This window comes from Salvelinus alpinus, chromosome 1 (genome assembly GCF_045679555.1).
Source record: "Salvelinus alpinus chromosome 1, SLU_Salpinus.1, whole genome shotgun sequence".
NCBI lineage: Eukaryota > Metazoa > Chordata > Actinopteri > Salmoniformes > Salmonidae > Salvelinus > Salvelinus alpinus.
Genome location: NC_092086.1, coordinates 36,913,484 through 36,931,282, shown reverse-complemented (window position 1 = coordinate 36,931,282; position 17,799 = coordinate 36,913,484). Strand labels below are relative to the sequence as shown.

The 17,799-nt window shown below is 43.6% G+C and overlaps 3 protein-coding genes across 5 annotated transcripts; 1 reads left to right on the top strand and 2 right to left on the bottom strand.

The window, feature by feature from the left end:
* Nucleotides 1-8: 8 nt before the first annotated feature.
* On the bottom strand, nt 9-2,951 carry LOC139574715 (E3 ubiquitin-protein ligase RNF113A-like). Its single transcript, XM_071399540.1, has 10 exons — nt 2,750-2,951; nt 2,363-2,442; nt 2,178-2,276; nt 1,916-2,023; nt 1,650-1,759; nt 1,434-1,540; nt 1,217-1,306; nt 1,011-1,104; nt 785-891; nt 9-165 (listed from the first exon to the last, which is right to left on the bottom strand). Exons 1-10 carry the CDS (start codon nt 2,850-2,852, stop codon nt 98-100), a joined length of 966 nt encoding a protein of 321 aa, XP_071255641.1. The 5' UTR covers nt 2,853-2,951; the 3' UTR covers nt 9-97.
* Nucleotides 2,952-3,316: 365 nt separating this feature from the next.
* Nucleotides 3,317-17,731, top strand: LOC139574680 (RUN domain-containing protein 3A-like). Its single transcript, XM_071399471.1, has 11 exons — nt 3,317-3,522; nt 12,417-12,532; nt 12,842-12,975; nt 13,117-13,202; nt 13,306-13,395; nt 13,485-13,565; nt 13,673-13,838; nt 15,213-15,370; nt 15,510-15,629; nt 16,073-16,164; nt 16,472-17,731. Exons 1-11 carry the CDS (start codon nt 3,416-3,418, stop codon nt 16,612-16,614), a joined length of 1,293 nt encoding a protein of 430 aa, XP_071255572.1. The 5' UTR covers nt 3,317-3,415; the 3' UTR covers nt 16,615-17,731.
* Nucleotides 5,192-9,956, bottom strand: LOC139574720 (autotransporter adhesin UpaG-like). 3 transcript variants are annotated; one of them, XM_071399563.1, is made up of 3 exons: nt 9,237-9,944; nt 8,404-8,488; nt 5,192-7,244 (listed from the first exon to the last, which is right to left on the bottom strand). In XM_071399563.1, the coding sequence occupies exon 1, from the start codon at nt 9,690-9,692 to the stop codon at nt 9,444-9,446; it is 249 nt and encodes an 82-aa protein (XP_071255664.1). In that variant the 5' UTR covers nt 9,693-9,944; the 3' UTR covers nt 5,192-7,244; nt 8,404-8,488; nt 9,237-9,443. The 3 variants fall into 3 exon arrangements, with proteins under 3 accessions (XP_071255664.1, XP_071255654.1, XP_071255674.1); XM_071399553.1 differs by having other exon boundaries at nt 5,192-8,488; nt 9,237-9,956; XM_071399573.1 differs by lacking the exon at nt 8,404-8,488.
* Nucleotides 17,732-17,799: the final 68 nt, after the last annotated feature.

Sequence of the window (17,799 nt, the reverse complement as noted above, 5' to 3'; positions counted from 1 at the left end):
GTCAACTATTTAAAAATCAAGTTTTATTTCGGAAGGCTTGACATTGACCCAATGAAACAACACGGAGACGGACAGGTACTGTATTTACAGTAGGTTGCTAATCTTCTTCATCAGAGGGTGGCTGGTCTAGCATGGCTTGGTGTTTGGCGATCTTGGCTGCCAGCTCTGTAGAGAGAAAACACTTAGGGCTACTGCCTGGAGCTCAATAACGCCACGGGGCTGAATATTCGAGCAGTGAGCTTTTTCTATTTGACTGACTATAGACTAGTCCTTTACCCGATGCGCATAAGTTTTTGCCTGTCTACCAAAACTCCTTGCTCCGGCCAAACGCCACTGAACATGAGTTTCTGGAGCTGAGTACCTCCCCTAAGATTTCTAGAATGGAAATACATTCTAGACCGTCTGATTGGTCCCAGAAACCTATGGTTGGGCCAGAACGCACGTGGGTAAAGTAACATTTAGAAAATGTGTCATTGGTACTCTGGTTATAGATTATCCAATTGCTGATGACCTTGTTTTGTACAACACCACTCATTTTAACGTCACCACAAACGACTTCAATGATTGCGGTCTCAGACTGAAGTATGTAGCAAATGATAGAGCAGAGGAGGAATTCAGCTTGGAGTCAGGCAACATAAGCTCCATGGTCAACAACAAACTACTGTAGCTTTAGTTTAGTTTTCTTAGCTCAAAGTGATGCTTTGGTGGACCATCCAAGGCCATTACCTAATGTACATGCCATATCACGATGCTGACCATGGTAATTGAGATGCATTATCCTCACCTTTAGCTGGGTTGAAGACGCCGTTGGTCTGGACATTACACACATAGCAGCGCTGGGACTTGCGGTAGTGCTGAAGAGCACAGGTCTCACAGAAGTAGTGCCGACACCTGCGGGAGAGAAGACATGAGTGGTTTGATTAGCTGGAAGTTTCTCTCCACACAATTAAGCTGGAAGTTTCTCTACACACAATTAATGGTGAAGGAGTTCTTAAGGAGCATTGTCTTACTTGGTGATGACGGGGTTCTTAAAGGACTCTCGGCAGATGAAGCATTTGAAGGGCATGTCCTCCTCGTCACTGCTCACCTCGTAGTTCTCATCATCTACATACAGACCACACATTACTGAGCAGCTGTATCACACACACATCAACTCTCTAATCGGATGAATCTTAAATCTACACAGCCCTGTGTTTCTCCCCTGTTGTGAACTCACCGTTGGCCCCATAGCGCCCCTCGTCCAGCTCCCTCTCAATCTGCCAACCATGTTTGTAGTCTGAGCGGTCATGGAGGAACTTGCAGCTGTCTAAGAGGGGAAAAGAAACACAAAGAAGACTTTCAGAGACTTCCACAGATGATTAATTCAAGTTGGAAGAGGACCTGTGCAAAGCTCGACATTGGTGGAGGCAACCTTCCAGCAAAGTCCCACTCACCTCCAAAGCCACAGAAGCCAGTCTCTTTGTAGTCCTTACAGATGTCTGGCTGGTAGTCCCACCTCACTGTGGCCCTCAGGTGCTCTGGGGCCCGGATTGGGCCCTTCCTGACAAAAGAAAAGAGAAAACACTGATGATGCAAATACATAGCAAAAACTATTAAAACTTTCCCCAAGACATTTCAACTTTACTCTGTCACATAACATGCATCCACACCTGACCATGCCAGAGGATGCATTTCCCATGGTGGAGTCTTTGGGCTTAATGTGCTTTTTGTAGTTGTTCATTCCTCTGTAGATCTTATCATCCTCTTTACCGGTCAGCTCCTGGTGAGGGAGAGGATAGAGACCCTTATTAGGCATTTGCGGACCAACGCTGTCCCAATTTACAACAAAACTGGGGGAAGAATGCAAATGATACAATACTAAGATGTAGATACACGAAGGAAACAAAGTTCCTCCAACAAGAGGCAGATGTCTTGCCTCCTGGATCTTCTGACTCCTCTCAAAGATGGCCTGAGCATCATTGTCCTTTGCTGTATCCAGCTCATAGATTGCAGTTGCTCCCATGTCATCTGGCCCCTCTGGTTTCTAAACACAGCGAAGGGAGGAGGACGAGATGGATAGCTTTATATGGGGCTGAGCAATAAAGGGGTAGGTAGAATATAAATACAAAACATTGTTAATAGGTGAATTAATTAATAGATTAATGGGTAGAGGAGATGTCTTTTTCAAAATTACTCACCGCTGACCGTGTGGACTTGTAAGCGACAGTGACTTTCTTTCTTTCTTTCTCCTCGTCACTTTCAGCAGATGACACCTCCTCTCTCTCTACTTTTTTTGTCTGGGGGGAAGAGAATAATGATTTCACACTATAAAAAATGTTTCGTATAAAGACTGATTCGTTTGTAGTCAGTCATGGGACGTTACCCTTTGAATCATAGGGTTTGCTGAACCCGTCTTTTTTTCTTTTCTGACGACGGCATTCTTGTCTTCGTCACTGTTGCCATCTGACAATGGAGGAGGCAATGAGGCAAGCATCAGCATGTGAGTGGGACATTTCCGTGTTTACAGTACTCGGCCACTTGCACAATCATTTCCATGGCTTGGGTGTTTTATAGTTGGCAGTAGTTTTGTTTTTACTTAGCCCAATCTTTATGCCTTACTAAATAAACTTAAAATGTTAGCTAACTAGGTTAGTTAGCTACTATAGCTAGCTCGAGGACTATTACTAATAGCCATTGTTTTCATGCACAATGCAGTTTTTTGGTTAGCTTTTGAAACAACACTGAGCTGGACTTAAACACGGTAGCTCACCTTTGTCGCTGTCACTGGCTTTTCTCTTCCGAGCGTTGCATTTTTTGGTAGATTTTTTAAATAGAAAAGTACAGGTTGCCTTGGGTTCCCCCGACTCCGCCATCTTTCATTCTGTTTACAAAAAAAATGGTGACGTAACGATTTTAGAGCGACCTCTAGCGTAGAGGAGTCACACAATCATTTGGCACAGTATTCCACCTTGTGGCCAATTATCTACAGGCCAACATATACAATTAAGTAGACTACATTTGCATTTATTTCATGCCAATTTCTAATTGTTTTATTACATATTATTTGTAGATATGTTGTGGCGCAACTAAATAATATCCTATATAGTCAGTCATCATTTTCTATAGTGTTATAAAACCGCAAAGCACATTATGATAAAATGTAGGATTATTCAATGATGGGATATTTTATGTAGGCTAAATCAACGTATGTGCATTGGGTATCTTGATGCAGAGGGTATTTTAATTATACTCTCTGTCTATTCACCCTGCACAACTCGACCCTACACAACTCCATCGTTGTGCGTCAACGTAGAGCCCACTAATTAAGCATCAGCTTCTCGCGGAGAACTGAGGACACCGGAATATATGGCATAGGCCTGCGGAGGGAGGGGTCTTGGTGGTGCTGGGCTACCGGAAGGCTCCGTACCGCCGCTGAATGGAATCCGGCTGTGTCCGAAAAGCAATGGCTATGGGTTTGACATCGAAAAAGGCATCTTCTCGGAGCGTCGGCGTAGAGCGAAAAAATCTCATCACCGTATGCAGGTAAACACAAGGGAGCAGAGGTTTCGTGTGGTTGGCACGTCATGTGTTAACCACACATATTAGTTAATGCATGCATGGAAATAAATGTGTAATGGCTTAGGCTACAATGCATTAAGCGTTCGAATAATTTGCGGCTGCAATAGTTAAGTGTTAGTGCCAGCTCTGTGTCCTGTGTTGTTTGTTCCCAAACATACATTCTCATAAGAAAACGAAAAGAAAAACAAAAGGCAACATATTTCACAGCTATGGGCACTGTGGTAGCCTATACATTAGGCTACTTGGGGAAATTTAAATGGATAAACGTTTTATGTTTAAAAAAAAAAATCTTGGTAAATAACGGTGAGAGAGAATCAGATCGCCTTATAAATAAACAGCCACATATGCGGTTTCACCTTGGTGGACACCCCGCTGTCTCCGCCGCTATGTCGGCCTATTTGAAAGGAAAGTGGATTAAATGGGGTGTGTGAGGCCTATGTTTGAGAGGGCATTGGTCCACCAGAATTCCCCAGGTCGGTGATGTAGCAATGACGACAACCTTCTTGAAACGAGGACATGATTTACCGCTTATAGAAATGCTGCTCCAAGAAATGACATCACAGTGAAATCGGATGTTTATTATGGTCATTGAATGCTGCTGTGCTGTACTCCTTATGCACTAAAAACACCCAGAGGAATTTCACCCGGTAGCCTGAGAGAGTTCTCAGAAAAAAGTATAGGCCTACAACATTTTTGCCAGCTCATCTATACCAGAGTAACTGATACCTACAGCTGATAATATACTTGCATAGCAGTCATACCCCTTTGTCTGGTTGTCATGGGAATGCTATTTGATAACTTGGTGAAGGAGAAGTTATGTTTTACCCAATGTAGGCTAATGTATCATCAGTGCTCCATCCTAGAATATTCCTATTTGTAAAGGCATCATTCATGTGAATACTTCATGATGATTAACATTTGTCATGTAAATTAATATAATACTATATTCAATTTTATATATATATATTCACAATTATTTCAAGAGTGCATATGTGTTTTTGCGAAATACCTAATGTGTCTTATCTCTTTGTCCTTATGCATCTATACTGTAAGCTTCCTCTTCACTGTGTGTCCTCATGTCCGTCTGAGTCATCATGGTTTATATCCCTGTCTTCATATAAGGAGCTCCAGTAGGAACAGCAACTGGATTGTTGCCTCAGAAACGTGTGGGTCTGTGGCTTGTAGCTTGTATGTTAGCAATGTGAATATATTATCTGTGGGCACCCTCATGATGAGACGTGAACCTATCAGACGAGGCATGTATGTGTCCAGTGTGTGCTGTCACTCTGAGCGGCCAGGAGACCCATTGTCTTGCTGTCAGGGACACAACATTTTATCTCCTGAGGGAGGCATTGTTCTACAGAGGACCAACGGGAGTGACATCACTCAAGCTCCTGGTGCTCTCACTAAATACTTTATAGACAAAGAAATGAGCAGAAAATGAGTTACGCATTCTGTGTAGTGTTGGTAGGCGTATATGGTTCATGACATTGTTACTAATCATGGATATCTTGTCATCCTTCCAATCCCATGACATCGACATTGGCCACATCCTCATGATATGACATGTTGAGTTTAGTGTTTGTTTGCTGCTTGGATAGAAGAATAAAGAGACAAATGAAAACTCCAGGAACACGATCAAGCACTTTTTATTACAGCGCCTCTCTGTCAAGGGTTCTGTCTGCATTTAGTGGAACATAGTGTAATAGAACAGACATAGATCATGACCAAAAATAAAGAATGTTTTCAAAGACACAGACTTCAGACTCCAAGAAGGATTAGCGAGAGAACAAAGAGACATTTGTTGCAGTTCGGTCATTTTTCAGACACTGACCGTGCCAAGAACATTTAATCCAAGACATTTAAAGACACAGGCACAGGACACAAACCAAAACAAAAAATGTTCACAACAGTTTTTCATCAGTAATGCTAATCATACAGTTTTCTCCACTGGGAAAGACATTAATTACTTTTCAAGGAGAGCTATGAATTAAGTTTAATGCAAGGGTAATACATGTATTCCCCAGGCTTTGAATATCTGAAAGCATCTGTGTCGATGTCAAGTCTACCTTTTGTATTGTGCAGTCTAAGATGGGCTGTAAGTCATAGAGGCCTCTTTTCCTGCCAGACAGACGTATACCACTTCCATGTGTCAGCCAATGACAGCCCTTGTCCCAGGTGGTGTTCAAGTTGACAAAGGTTGTGAATGTTTGTGACCTCAGGACCTCTGGCTGTGCATAGAGTCAGGCTGATGTTGTGTGTGTCTCATTGTGCAGGCAGGGCTGCCAGCAGGGCAGAGCAGGGCAGCCTTGGGGCAAAGAATAGAGGGTGGATCTGTGCTCCAGACTAATGCCAAGAGTAATGGAGGGAGTCATGAAAAAGGTTTGACTGATATGGACACAGTTATCTTCAGATCATTAGCCATCCCTCCCAACGAAGCCCAAATTAGTGTTCAGTTAGCACACCAGCCCAAGCATGATCCTTCTTCTAACACTAATGCACGTGTATATATTCAATTTGAATACAAAACATTTCCTCCACTATCACAACATACACATTTACCAGACATCGACACACAGATTAACATGTTTGGATTTCCTATTTTTCATTTTTTGGAAGTAAATCCTTGTCTTGAGGCCTATTTGTGAATGTTCTATTATCATAGAGAGTTGTTCTTGATTACTGAATTTGAATGTGTTTACTGTGTCATTGACCCTTGGTGAAATGCTGGACCCAGTGCTTCATCCCCATGTCAATTTGTCATCAGGGATAATAATGGATTTTGTCAAACTGGCATCACACTCCCATTCAAAGCTCTTCCTCCAAGTCATTAACATGGTTGTTTTAGTGCTATACTGATATAGTAGGGCTCAGTAATACTAGTAGGCCTACTCTGTGATGGCACATCTCATGGGTTGGCCCTGTTTTTGACACCAAAGCCAAGCTATAGTGACTTCTAAAATGCAGTGATCTGATGTGTCAAAGTGACCTCCCCATTACATCATGTTTCATCGACTGAACTTATTTTGATGACAGAGATTTCCATGCACAGCAATAGACAGTACAGTGACGGAAATCTGGAAATACTCTCAACATCACAGGGAACTATTGTTGCTTCCCTGGGTCAAAGGTCTTAGGTTAATAGTTAAGTCAGCAGAGGTCATAGATATACAGTATGGTCCAGCTGGTAGTCTCCAAGTGGAAAAGTCATCTATTCATGTACTAATTTGATGTGTGTTTGAAAATGACTGAAGAAGTCTCCGTTGGAACTTGGCACCATGAACTTTTCAAGTCCTGAGAAAAAAATAACTTTTGAAGGAGATACCACTCATGCCTTAAGCTGGCTTTCATTTATAAGTATTTACCACGGCCAGAATAATAATAAAATGTCAAGCATAAAAGAAAAGTCTTACATAACAGTATAGCTGTTGCTATGGGATACATATGTTTTTAAAACATGGCGGGACCAGAGCGTCATCTGTACTTGGTTCATCTGAGAGAAACGGACTGTACCAATAGCTGCTATTTTACCTTATTGAAAAGAGGCCAAACCAGGAGAAACAGCTATCACTAGGGAATCTTGTTACAGGCCAGTTGATATATTACTTTGTTGCATATTCTGGCCTAAGAGCTCTCATGACGAGGTCCATGACTGGATGAACACTGTTGGTGCCAACACGTTGAACCTAAGAAAACAACATAAATAAGATAGTTAAAGATTTGGCGGTCCTACCCTATTGCACCCTTGCTCCCTGTAAATAAAAGTGGATGAGAAGAGAAGGAAGAGCAAGTCATATTTTGAATATTGAAGCCTTCAATTGTTTTGGGTGTGGCTGGGGAGAATGTGCCATTACTGTCTCTGTTGCAATGTCCTGAAGAGGACATATAAAGTGGAACCAGCTGCACAACGATTGTAAAGTACTTTGAAACTTGAATGTGGGTTCTGTGAGGGACTGTACAGTATGGTTCTTCACTCTGAGTGTGTCCTTTCTTGTGTTAAACAATGGCAAAGCACCACAAATGGTCCCACTCTTCACCCCTCTCTCTCTCTCTCTCTCTCTCTCTCTCAGGGTTCAACTGCTCTACTTTTTTCCTCATAAAAACCCTTCTCATCCACTCAGAAGTTGCTGTCCCATTGTTCATTGTGCACATTAAAGCAGCACTCGGAGCCTGCCATCCTAGAATAACAAAAGAGGATCGTAATATTGGTGTTCCTTTCAGCCTAATTATCCTCTTGTTTTCACATATTTCTAGCATATTATTGCACAAATGACCTCTGCCTTACTAAACATAAGCAAGGTTCATTGGCATTGCAATGTGAACGTTACCAGCAAGACCAAACACTTAACATTAGTATATATACACTATTATACAAGTTCAGATATCACTTGAACCTTTCCCCACCTACCTTCTCTCCTATTACCATATCTACTGTCTCTGTGACATACTATATCCTTCATATCACATCCCCTCATCATGTTCATTATTATGAATTATGCCTTCAGTTCTTCCCAGCCCAGCACCTCTATTTTTCTACTCTTCCAAATGCACATACACTGGCCATGAGACACCCTGCCTGGCTCCTCATTCCCTTCACATTCACTTCACTGAGATGTGAGGCACACCCTTCCATTTATCGATATTGCTTGATGTGACACATCATTTTGGTCATAACGTTTGTAATCTCTCCGTCCGAGCAAATAAGTCAATTAATACTATCTCCTCCCATGATATTGCATGGCGCATAGACACAGGGCTTGGATCTCCTCCCTTGGCTGAGCTCATCTCCCCTATGGGAGGGATCCTCCAGGTGCGCACACACCCAGTAGAGAATCTGAAACACACCATCAGACAGACAGTGTTCACTTCACATGGCCGTGGCCAGGGAGGAATCCTCCAGTGTCAGCTGATCCTGCTGGTTAGGCCAAGACTGGAGAGGGAGAGGGGAGGGGGGCGATGAGGAAGAGAGTTAGTCAGACAAAGTGGGGAAGAGATAAAATTGTGATTGAGAGCTGTCAATCCTAATCTTCTGAGATAATTTTGGACAAATTAGAGAACCTTGATCCTAAATTGTATTGTAAATTGAGCACAACTGAACGTAAGTACAGTAGGAAAGGTAACAAAAAGAACAAGAGGACGTTTGAAGAGAGCTGAGAGTGGGTTTGGCTGAGATCCAAGAGGAGTGAGAGGGGGCACAAAAGATGTTTGTTTTAAGGCTGGGCAGTTGTTTTTCAGTGACAAATCGTACCAAGTATATCGTACTGTGGCACTCAATCCATTAGCATTTAAGGCATACATGATCAATTTCTAATCATTCAACCACAGTATTAGATTCTGATGTAATCACATAAAGTGATTTTACTGATAATCAGGATGACCATCTTGCTAACTATGGATTTCCTTGACATATCAGGACTGCAGAAATACCTAAAGTGCCTAATTGTCATAGAATATTGCAACAATGTAGTAGGCCAAATGTTCTCAAAGTTTTGTTCTAGGCAACTGAATAGGGTGTCTAACAATAACATGTACAACAGACATTGACTTCTGCACATTTACATTTAAGTCATTTAGCAAACGCTCTTATCCAGAGCGACTTACAAACAACACATAACTCAAAGACTCACCTGGAATCATGGGTAGAGTAGAACACATCTAAGAATTCTAAAACCACTGACCTGTTTCCTTGATAAATTCCTGTTTGATCGAAAAAGTAAAATGGTCCAAAGCAAAATAATCCAGTGTTTTAGAAGTCAGTTTAGATATAGCCTGTGTAGATGTTGCGGTGATGTCCTTGTGTCCCCTGTGATGGTGTTGTTGTATGTTGTCTTTACGTTTTGTTGAGTTAGCCACCAGTCCCTCCACCCAATGATGTCCCCTCTCATCTAGAGGGTCTTGCGTTTGGCGAAAAAGGCTTTTCGAAACGAGGTGGTGGTGGTGCCCCTGCTGAAGGAGGCATTGCCCATAGTGAGCTTGGTCTTGGCACTGGCGATGGTGGAGGCGCCCAGAGAAGTGGTCTTCTTGCCCCTGGTGATAGACGAGTTGCCCACAGTGAGCTTGGTCTTGCCCCTCTTGATAGTGGTGTTTCCCAGGGAGAGGGCCGTCTTCCCCTCGGTGATGCTGCTGTTGCCCATTGAGAAGGTTGAATTCCTGACCCTGCTGAGGTGGTGGATTTTGGGGTTCACTCGGCGCGACACATTGCACGCTCATGCAGCACACCCCGCTCAGTAAAGCTTGGGTGTGATAGTAACAGTAACAAGAGTCCAGAGTAGACCAGAATGCTAAGCGTGGATAGTGCTACCCCCGTGTCACATAATGCCTTCGTTGAGCTTATAGACGTGGGCTCTGGAAGGCCACATACCACCCATGTGTCCCTGTGAATGGACAGAGGCAGCCGTAGGTGGCTGTAGCCTATCTGAGGGCTTGGTACAGTGGAACGATTGTCCCATCACCACCACGACGAGGCTGAAGGAGACATTGTTGCCCAGAGGACAATATGTGGTGACATCACTTGATCCTGCGGCATTGTTGCCTATATCCCCTGATTGTAAATCCTTGGTTCTGTGTGAAGCTGTATGGAACATGTGCATCATGAAACATATAATGTAAGACATTATTATATAGGCAAGGATGTTGACGTAAGTTCATGTTTTCCATCAATAGCCTATGACCGCTCTTCTCAAATGTGCAATGTGCCTCTTGGCTTCAGTCTCCAATATGGGTGTGGCTCTTAGGATTTTTCCAAGTGTCTGTGTCCGTAAAATTGTTTATTCCATTTAGAGATGATCAGATAATCTTATATTGCATTTGTCTATTTGTCCTTGTCCTTTAGTATGAAAATAATTCATTATTCCACTTCAGGACAGTACATATATGTTTCCTACTACTTGTATGTTATATAATAAGTCAAATTTGCAAACAAACAAAATCAAGCCAAGCAGTGTTGAAGCAGTTATTTTATAAGCATCAGGTTACGTCAATCAATCAGTTATGACAGACGCATTTCCTAGTTTAAGACTGCCCTTATAATCTGAACATAGCATAGTTATTGTAATGCGTTCAACCTTGAAACAGACCAATTTAATCAGCATCCAATTGTTGTTTTATAACACATGGGGACATTTAAACTGTATTTTTGCTTCAGGGAATTACCGTTGAGGTTCTCTGTTGAACAGCACACTGATGATGACACATGCTCTGTCCAGTGTCTCCACATACACCACACACAGCTGTGTCCTCCTGCCTCCCTTCCTGCCAACACACCACCAACCTCATCTCCTCTGTCACACATCTGAATATCTGATTTCAAGCCTGTTAGATCCGTAACACATCCTAACAATACTCTCATCATGTGGGATTCATTTTGAAAGACATGCTAAGTGTTTTTCTTTGAAAACATGAATGCTTCATTGACACTCGAGCTGCAGAATGCTGCACATTGATCAGACACATGGAATAATTTATTACAAATGGACATGATTTAAGCTACTACTGACCTGCTGAAACTGAGCAGATAAAAGTCCCTCTGTTTTGAGTGTAACCGTATACAATAATCACAGGTGGAAATCCCAGTAGATGTTCCGTGTAGTTTGTCTGCCCCTAGTGAGGCTGGATTTGACCACAGACACAGACTTCTCTCCATGGATGAAGGTGAGAGTGGTCAGAGAGCTGGTGGTCTGGTCTCGTGTCACGGAGGTCTTTCCCATGGTCACAGTGATCTTTCCCAGGGTAACGGTGGTTCTGCTCCAAGAGACAGAGGACTTGCCCCAGGAGATGGCGTACTTAGTCTTCAGAATCAAGATCCTGCCCTTAGTGAAGCTAGTCTTGCTGGACAGGAAGGTGACTTTCCACTCCTCCTCTTCAGTCAAGTCTTTTTTTGACGTCCTGGTTGCTTTGGGAGTCTTGGCCCTGGCGTCTGAGCTCCTGTCCATTTATTCTAGGTGGTCCTGCGCTTTGGCATCAGAGCCTTCCGGAAGGAGGTGGTGGTGGTTCCCCTGGTGAAACTAGCTTGGCCAAGAGCTACTGTGGTCTTCTCCCTACTGATGGTGGAGTCCCCCATGGAGGTGGTGGTCACTCCTCTGGAGACGGAGGTGTTGCCCATCGCGACCGTGGTCTTGCCCCTGGCTATGGAAGTTTTTCCCACTGCCAGGGCAGTCTTGCCCTCGGTGATGCTAGTGTTTCCCATGGAACAAGAGGCAGTCAGCCCTAGTCTGTGCCTGGACTCTCTCTTAGCTTACACTCAGCAGGCACAGCATAGCCTCTAGCGCTTAGCTCTCAGTGGGATGTGCAGTGAAATCTTGAGGTCATCAACCAAACTAAATCAGTGACTACAGCTGTCCTAAATAGATCGGACCACCGTGTATAGAGAGGGTGGGGGGGGGGGGTCGTATTTGGTCATACTCTGATGCCAGCTGGTTCCTTACAGGGATCAGACCAAGGGACGGACAGGACCTGGGAGCCCATACTGAACAAAGGCTGCCACGCCGACAACCGTGTCATCTGCCATTGGTTGAGACAAGGGGGTTAATTGTGTTGTTGTCACGGACACTTTGCGGAGCATCTGAAGGGGGACATTGTGTTGCACGCAAGACAATTGGGGGTGACCTCAGATGCATTCGATGGCATTGCTCCCAAAGAACTCCTCTCAGCTATTGTTTAGCACAAGTCAAGTACAGTAGTACATTTGTCTCTGCCTGTCTGCTTCTACTGTTGTTTTTTTACATGATTTCTTTACTTTCAACATACTGTACCTCTTTGCTACTTGCATTTTTATTGCATATATAATAGTTTCACAAATACGTACGTAGTTATCTTGTTTGTTTCTCATTCCTCTGTCTATCTCTTCTCCTCTCTTTTAGATTCTCGGTGAAGACACTCCTGGAAAAGTACACAGCCGAGCCCATCGATGACTCGTCCGAGGAGTTTGTCAACTTCGCTGCAATCTTGGAACACATCCTCAGCCACCGCTTCAAAGGTAACATGGCAGGTACAGGACATGGAAGTGTCCATCAGTCTCTCGGTCTTCTAATTCAGGATACGAAAGCCTCAAGGCTTAGCCTAGTTTCAAATGTTACTATTTACCTATTTACATAATATGTATAATGTCACACATATAATAGGCAAATGTAATGATTTTTACATGAGCTCATGGCATGCCCATCTGTTTTGACTGAGCTAAAGTTCTGGATGCAAAGCCAATCTGCTGTGGTGCGTTGAGCGACAGGGACACTGTGGGCTGTTGTAGGAGATGGGAGTCATTGTCAGTGTTTTATCTTTGGACCAGGTCCAGGAAGCTGGTTCATCTCAGATGGCCAGCGAAGTTTCTGGGACTACATCCGGCTGGCGTGCAGCAAGGTGCAGAACAACTGCATCGCCAGCATCGAAAACATTGAGAACATCAGCACCTCACGAGCCAAGGCAAGGACGGGGATCATCTCTGTGTGTGTGTCACCAGAGCTTCAAAGTAAAAAATCCCTTAGCTGGCACTCACGCTCTCGTTCCCACTGACCCACCTCTTTCTCTCTTTTTCTCTTTCTCTCCTTCCATTGTTTCCTGCAGGGTCGGGCATGGATCCGTGTGGCGCTGATGGAGAAGCGTCTGTCTGAGTATGTGGCCACAGCCCTGAGGGACACACGGACAACCAGGTCAGATATACCACAAAATAGTATCCCATCTAGCCTATTAACTACCAAGCTACCTTAGAAACAACATGCAAAACATAACTAATCATAAGGCTTTGCACTGCAGGAGGTTCTATGATGACGGAGCCATCATACTGAGAGAGGAGGCCACTGTTCTGACAGGCATGCTCATTGGCCTCAGTGCCATAGACTTCAGGTGAGGCAGCATTACTCAGGCCTGCAGAATCATAGCATTGTTATTTGTTACATTGTTATCTTAAAGTTCACAATTCTTTCTCTGTCCAGTTTTTGCTTGAAGGGGGAGGCGCTGGATGGGAAGTCCCCTGCAGTGATTGACTTCACACCTTACCTGAAGTTCACTCAGAGGTGAGACAACCACATGCCCACTTTGCGAATATATGTCATACTAGTCAGTAGCTTAGTCATAGCCATAAATGACTATAAGCAGTGTGTAACTCCCCTGCTGCTTACAGCTATGACTACCTGAGTGATGAGGATGACCGGTGCAGTGTGGACAGCAGTGCCAGTGACGAAAGTGTCCCAGAACACCCCTACATCCCCCTGGTCACCGACGAGGAGAGCTGGAGGAACAAGTGTCGCAAGATGGAGCAGAGGTTTAAGATCGTGTACGCCCAGAAGGTGACCTTTTGACCTTCTGATAACCTGACATTCCTAAAGACATAGGGCATAGAATCTCTTCCAGCTTTTCAGGTCTCTCCAGAGATGTTCCATCGGGTTCAAGTCCAGGCTCTGGCTGGGCCACTCAAGGACATTTCAAGACTTGTCCCCGAAGCCACTCCTGCGTTGTCTTGGCTGTGTGCTTAGGGTTGTTGTCCTGTTGTAAGGTGAACCTTCACCCCAGTCTGAGGTCTTGAGCGCTCTGTAGCAGGTTTTCATCAAGGATCTCTCTGTACTTTGCTCCGTTCATCTTTCCCTCAATCCTGACCAGTCTCCCAGTCCCTGCTGCTGAAAAATATACCCACAACAGGATGCTGCCACCACCATGCTTCACCGTAGGGATGGTGCCAGGTTTCCTCCAGACGTAACGCTTGGCATTCAGGCCAAATAGTTCAATCTTGGTTTCATCAGACCAGATAATCTTGTTTCTCATGGTCTGAGAGTCTTTTGGCAAATTCCAAGTGGACTTTCATATGCCTTTTACTGAGCAGTGGCTTCCATCTGGCCACTCAACCATAAAGGCCTGATTGGTAAAGTGCTGCAGAGATGGTTGTCCTTCTGGAAGGTTCTCCTATCTTCACAGAGGAACTCTAGAGCTCTGTCAGAGTGACCATCGGGTTCTTGGTCACCTCCATAACCAAGGCCCTTCTCCCTCGATTGCTCAGTTTGGCCGGGCGGGCAGCTCAGGGAAGAGTCTTGGTGGTTCTAAATTTCTTCAATTTAAGAATGATGGAAGCCACTGTGTTTTTGGGGGCCTTTAATGCTGCAGACATTTTTTGGTACCCTTCCCCAGATCTGTGCCTCGACACAGTCCTGTCTCTGAGCTCAACGGACAATTCCTTCGACCTCATGGCTTGGTTTTTGCTCTGCACTGTGGAACCTTATGTAGACAGGTGTGAGCCTTTCCAAATCATGTCCAATCAATTGAATTTACGACAAGTGGAAACCAATCAAGTTGTAGAAACATCTCAAGGATGATCAATGGAAACAGAATGCATCTGAGCTCAATTTCGAGTTTCGTAGTAAAGGGTTTGAATATTTATGTAAATAAGGTATTTCAGTTTTTAAGATTGCCTAAATTTAAAAAAATTGGTCACTATGGTGTATTGTGTGTAGATTGATGAGGAATTTATTTGATTTTAACCATTTTAGAATCAGGCTGTAACGTAACAAAATGTGGAAAAAGTCAAGGGGTCTGAATACTTTCCGAAGGCACTGTATATAGAGTAATAACTTTATGTACTTTTGGGGTATGCAGAACACAGTCTATCTGTATGCACTCCAGTCCTATCTTCTAACTTTGTGTCTGAGTCTGTGCCCGTGTCTGTGCTGCAGGGCTACCTGGAGGAGCTGGTGCGTCTGCGGGAGTCCCAGCTGAAGAATGTGGAGACTGAGAACAAGAAGCTGAGTGCCAGGCTGGAGGAGCTCAGAGTCCAGAGCCTGCAAGAGAAAAAGGAGCTGGAGTCCATTGTACTGGAGCTGCAGGCACAACTGTGAGAGCAGTATAGAAATCCACACACACTAGTATACATTGACGGGGACACATACAAACATCCTAAACAGACACACACAAATGCAGTACATCACATATCAGATGATGTTAAGAGTTAATTACAAGCGTGTTCCTTCCAGCACTGCCCTCATCCCCTGTGATTCCTCCCACCTGACTAAGGATCTGTCCATCCCTCTGGTCAACCAGTGGCCCTCCATACGAGGCTACAACAACCAGGGGGACGTCAAGCTCTTCCGCAGGTATATCTACTGTATGAGTGTGTGTATATGTGTGTGATTTTGTGATACTGTACATTTAAAGCTGCAATATGTAACTTTTTGGGCGACCCAACCAAATTCACATAGAAATGGGTGATATAGACATGTCATTCTCATTGAAAGGAAGTATAAGAAGTGCATATCTGTTCTATGTGTGGTATTTCTATGCTTCCTATTCTTAAGTTTCATTTTTGCATCTTTTACTTTCGGTTTTGTACAGCATCTTCAAACAGCTGGTTTTGGTTATGGAAAATATATTTCACAGCGGTTTAGATGGTACAATGATTCTCTACACTATACTTACTTGTTTTGTCACAAACTAAAATTAGGCAAACTTTTATAATTTTAGCAAACAAGAAATGTCGAAGCGATTTCTACACAGATGTTATTGTAACAGTATTTCATGATGTCACTCATCCCTTCAGGAGAAGCTTCCACAGTTTGGAGCAGCTCTCAGCTGACGTCAGTCTGAACTCTGATTCCCAGAAGACAGATTGGCAACAGAACGGAGATACAGGTTGGTGCTCAACAGATAAATGTACATTATACAAACACATTTGTAGACGCACAGCAATGCATACTGATGCTGCAGAAATATGTGAACCGAGTCACCCACTGTCATGCATGCACCAACACAAAACCACACAGAAACAGAAACCCACTTAGAAGAATGCATCCACATGTCCTCACAAACACACACATACAAAGGCATGTTTGAACAGTGTCTATGGTGTATTTTGTGTGGGTGTTTAAGGTATGCTGATAGCCAAAGTGTGCTTTAGGGACAGAGTTTTATTGTGTTTTGTCTATTCTCTCCTCTGTAGGAAAAGACTACACCCCTTCTATGCTGGGTCTCTGTGGCTCTCTGGCCTCTCTCCCCAGCTGTAAGTCCATGTCCAGCCTCAAGTCCAGTGAGTGTCTGGTCAACATCAGCATGGAACCCAGCCCTGCACTCTCACCCAGCTAGGGGGCGCCATGCCAACAGAGCTCTGTCTGCCCAGCGCAAAGCCAACAACCAACCAACCCCACCCGCCTGCCTCAACCTGGAGACACTCAATAGATCATGAACATCTACCTACCTACTGTCACTATTAACACAGTTACCAACCAAACCCTTTTCAACCAAACCCTTTTCAACCAAACCCTTTTCAACCAAACCCTTTTCAACCAAACCCTTCTCAACCAACTCCACTCAACCCACTGCTTCATGTCTGCAAAGATTAGAAGGGAAAAAGCTCTTCAATATTTCTGGATTTTTGTGTGGATTAAATTTAAGTTATAATGAAACTAAAAGGATCCTAGTTCTTCTGTGCCCCTCCTCACCCACACCCTCTCTCATATCATCACACTGTCCATCCTGCTCTTTCACTGTTGTGTGTGTGAATTCCTATGTCAAAATGTTGGCTTGTATTTAATGCCTTTTGGACACATCTAACTAGCTCAATTCAAAGCTACAAAACTATCCAAAAGCATATATTTATTTATCCATTTAAATTCTCCTCTCCTCTAGATCTCCTTATCCAACTCTTTCTCTGCACCTGACACATCTGGTCATTGTACTGTCTGTGTGTCAGTCTGTCCCAGCCCTGCCTCAGCCTATACTATCCTCTTGCCTGCCTGTCAAAATGACAGACAAACTGGAATGACGCACTTGCGATTAAGTCAGAACACTTGGAGAAGGCTGAACTGAATTCTAACAAAAACATCAGCTATTCTTAGGTGTTTGTGAGTGGATGCAGGTTGAGTGTTGCTAACATAGTGGCTAGATGTGTATTTGATGCATGTGGCTGAATGATATTTGCATTGTTCCTCCATTATACTGGGTTTTGGATGGCCTGACTCTCCAAATCATTGACCTGCTTGAGTAGTCAGACATTACTGTTTCAGTATGTGTTCATGTGTGCAGCAATTGGTTATGTCTGTCTATCAACAGTTTTGTTGTCACTTTGCTTTTTATATTTTGTTGATGAATCTGATTTTATAAATCAAGTGTTCTGTTATTTTTACACATGAATATTTGGTTATTTTTGTTCAATGACCTATGCTATTAGTTGCAATAAACTGCCTTATTTTTGTTATGTCAATCCCTTTTCAGTGAGTATTTTTTTCTCTGCAAAGTGTGTAAACATTATTAAAGTATGTTTACCCTCAA

Coding starts and splice junctions, on each gene's coding strand:
- LOC139574715 (XM_071399540.1), bottom strand. CDS start 2,852: ATGGCGGAGTCGGGGGAACCCAAGGCAACCTGTACTTTTCTATTTAAA. Junction 2,443..2,749: donor AGCCAGTGACAGCGACAAAG/GTGAGCTACCGT, acceptor CTCCATTGTCAG/ATGGCAACAGTGACGAAGAC. Junction 166..784: donor CGTCTTCAACCCAGCTAAAG/GTGAGGATAATG, acceptor TTCTCTCTACAG/AGCTGGCAGCCAAGATCGCC.
- LOC139574680 (XM_071399471.1), top strand. CDS start 3,416: ATGGAATCCGGCTGTGTCCGAAAAGCAATGGCTATGGGTTTGACATCG. Junction 13,566..13,672: donor TACCTGAAGTTCACTCAGAG/GTGAGACAACCA, acceptor TGCTGCTTACAG/CTATGACTACCTGAGTGATG. Junction 15,371..15,509: donor CTGGAGCTGCAGGCACAACT/GTGAGAGCAGTA, acceptor TGTTCCTTCCAG/CACTGCCCTCATCCCCTGTG.
- LOC139574720 (XM_071399553.1), bottom strand. CDS start 9,692: ATGGGCAACAGCAGCATCACCGAGGGGAAGACGGCCCTCTCCCTGGGA.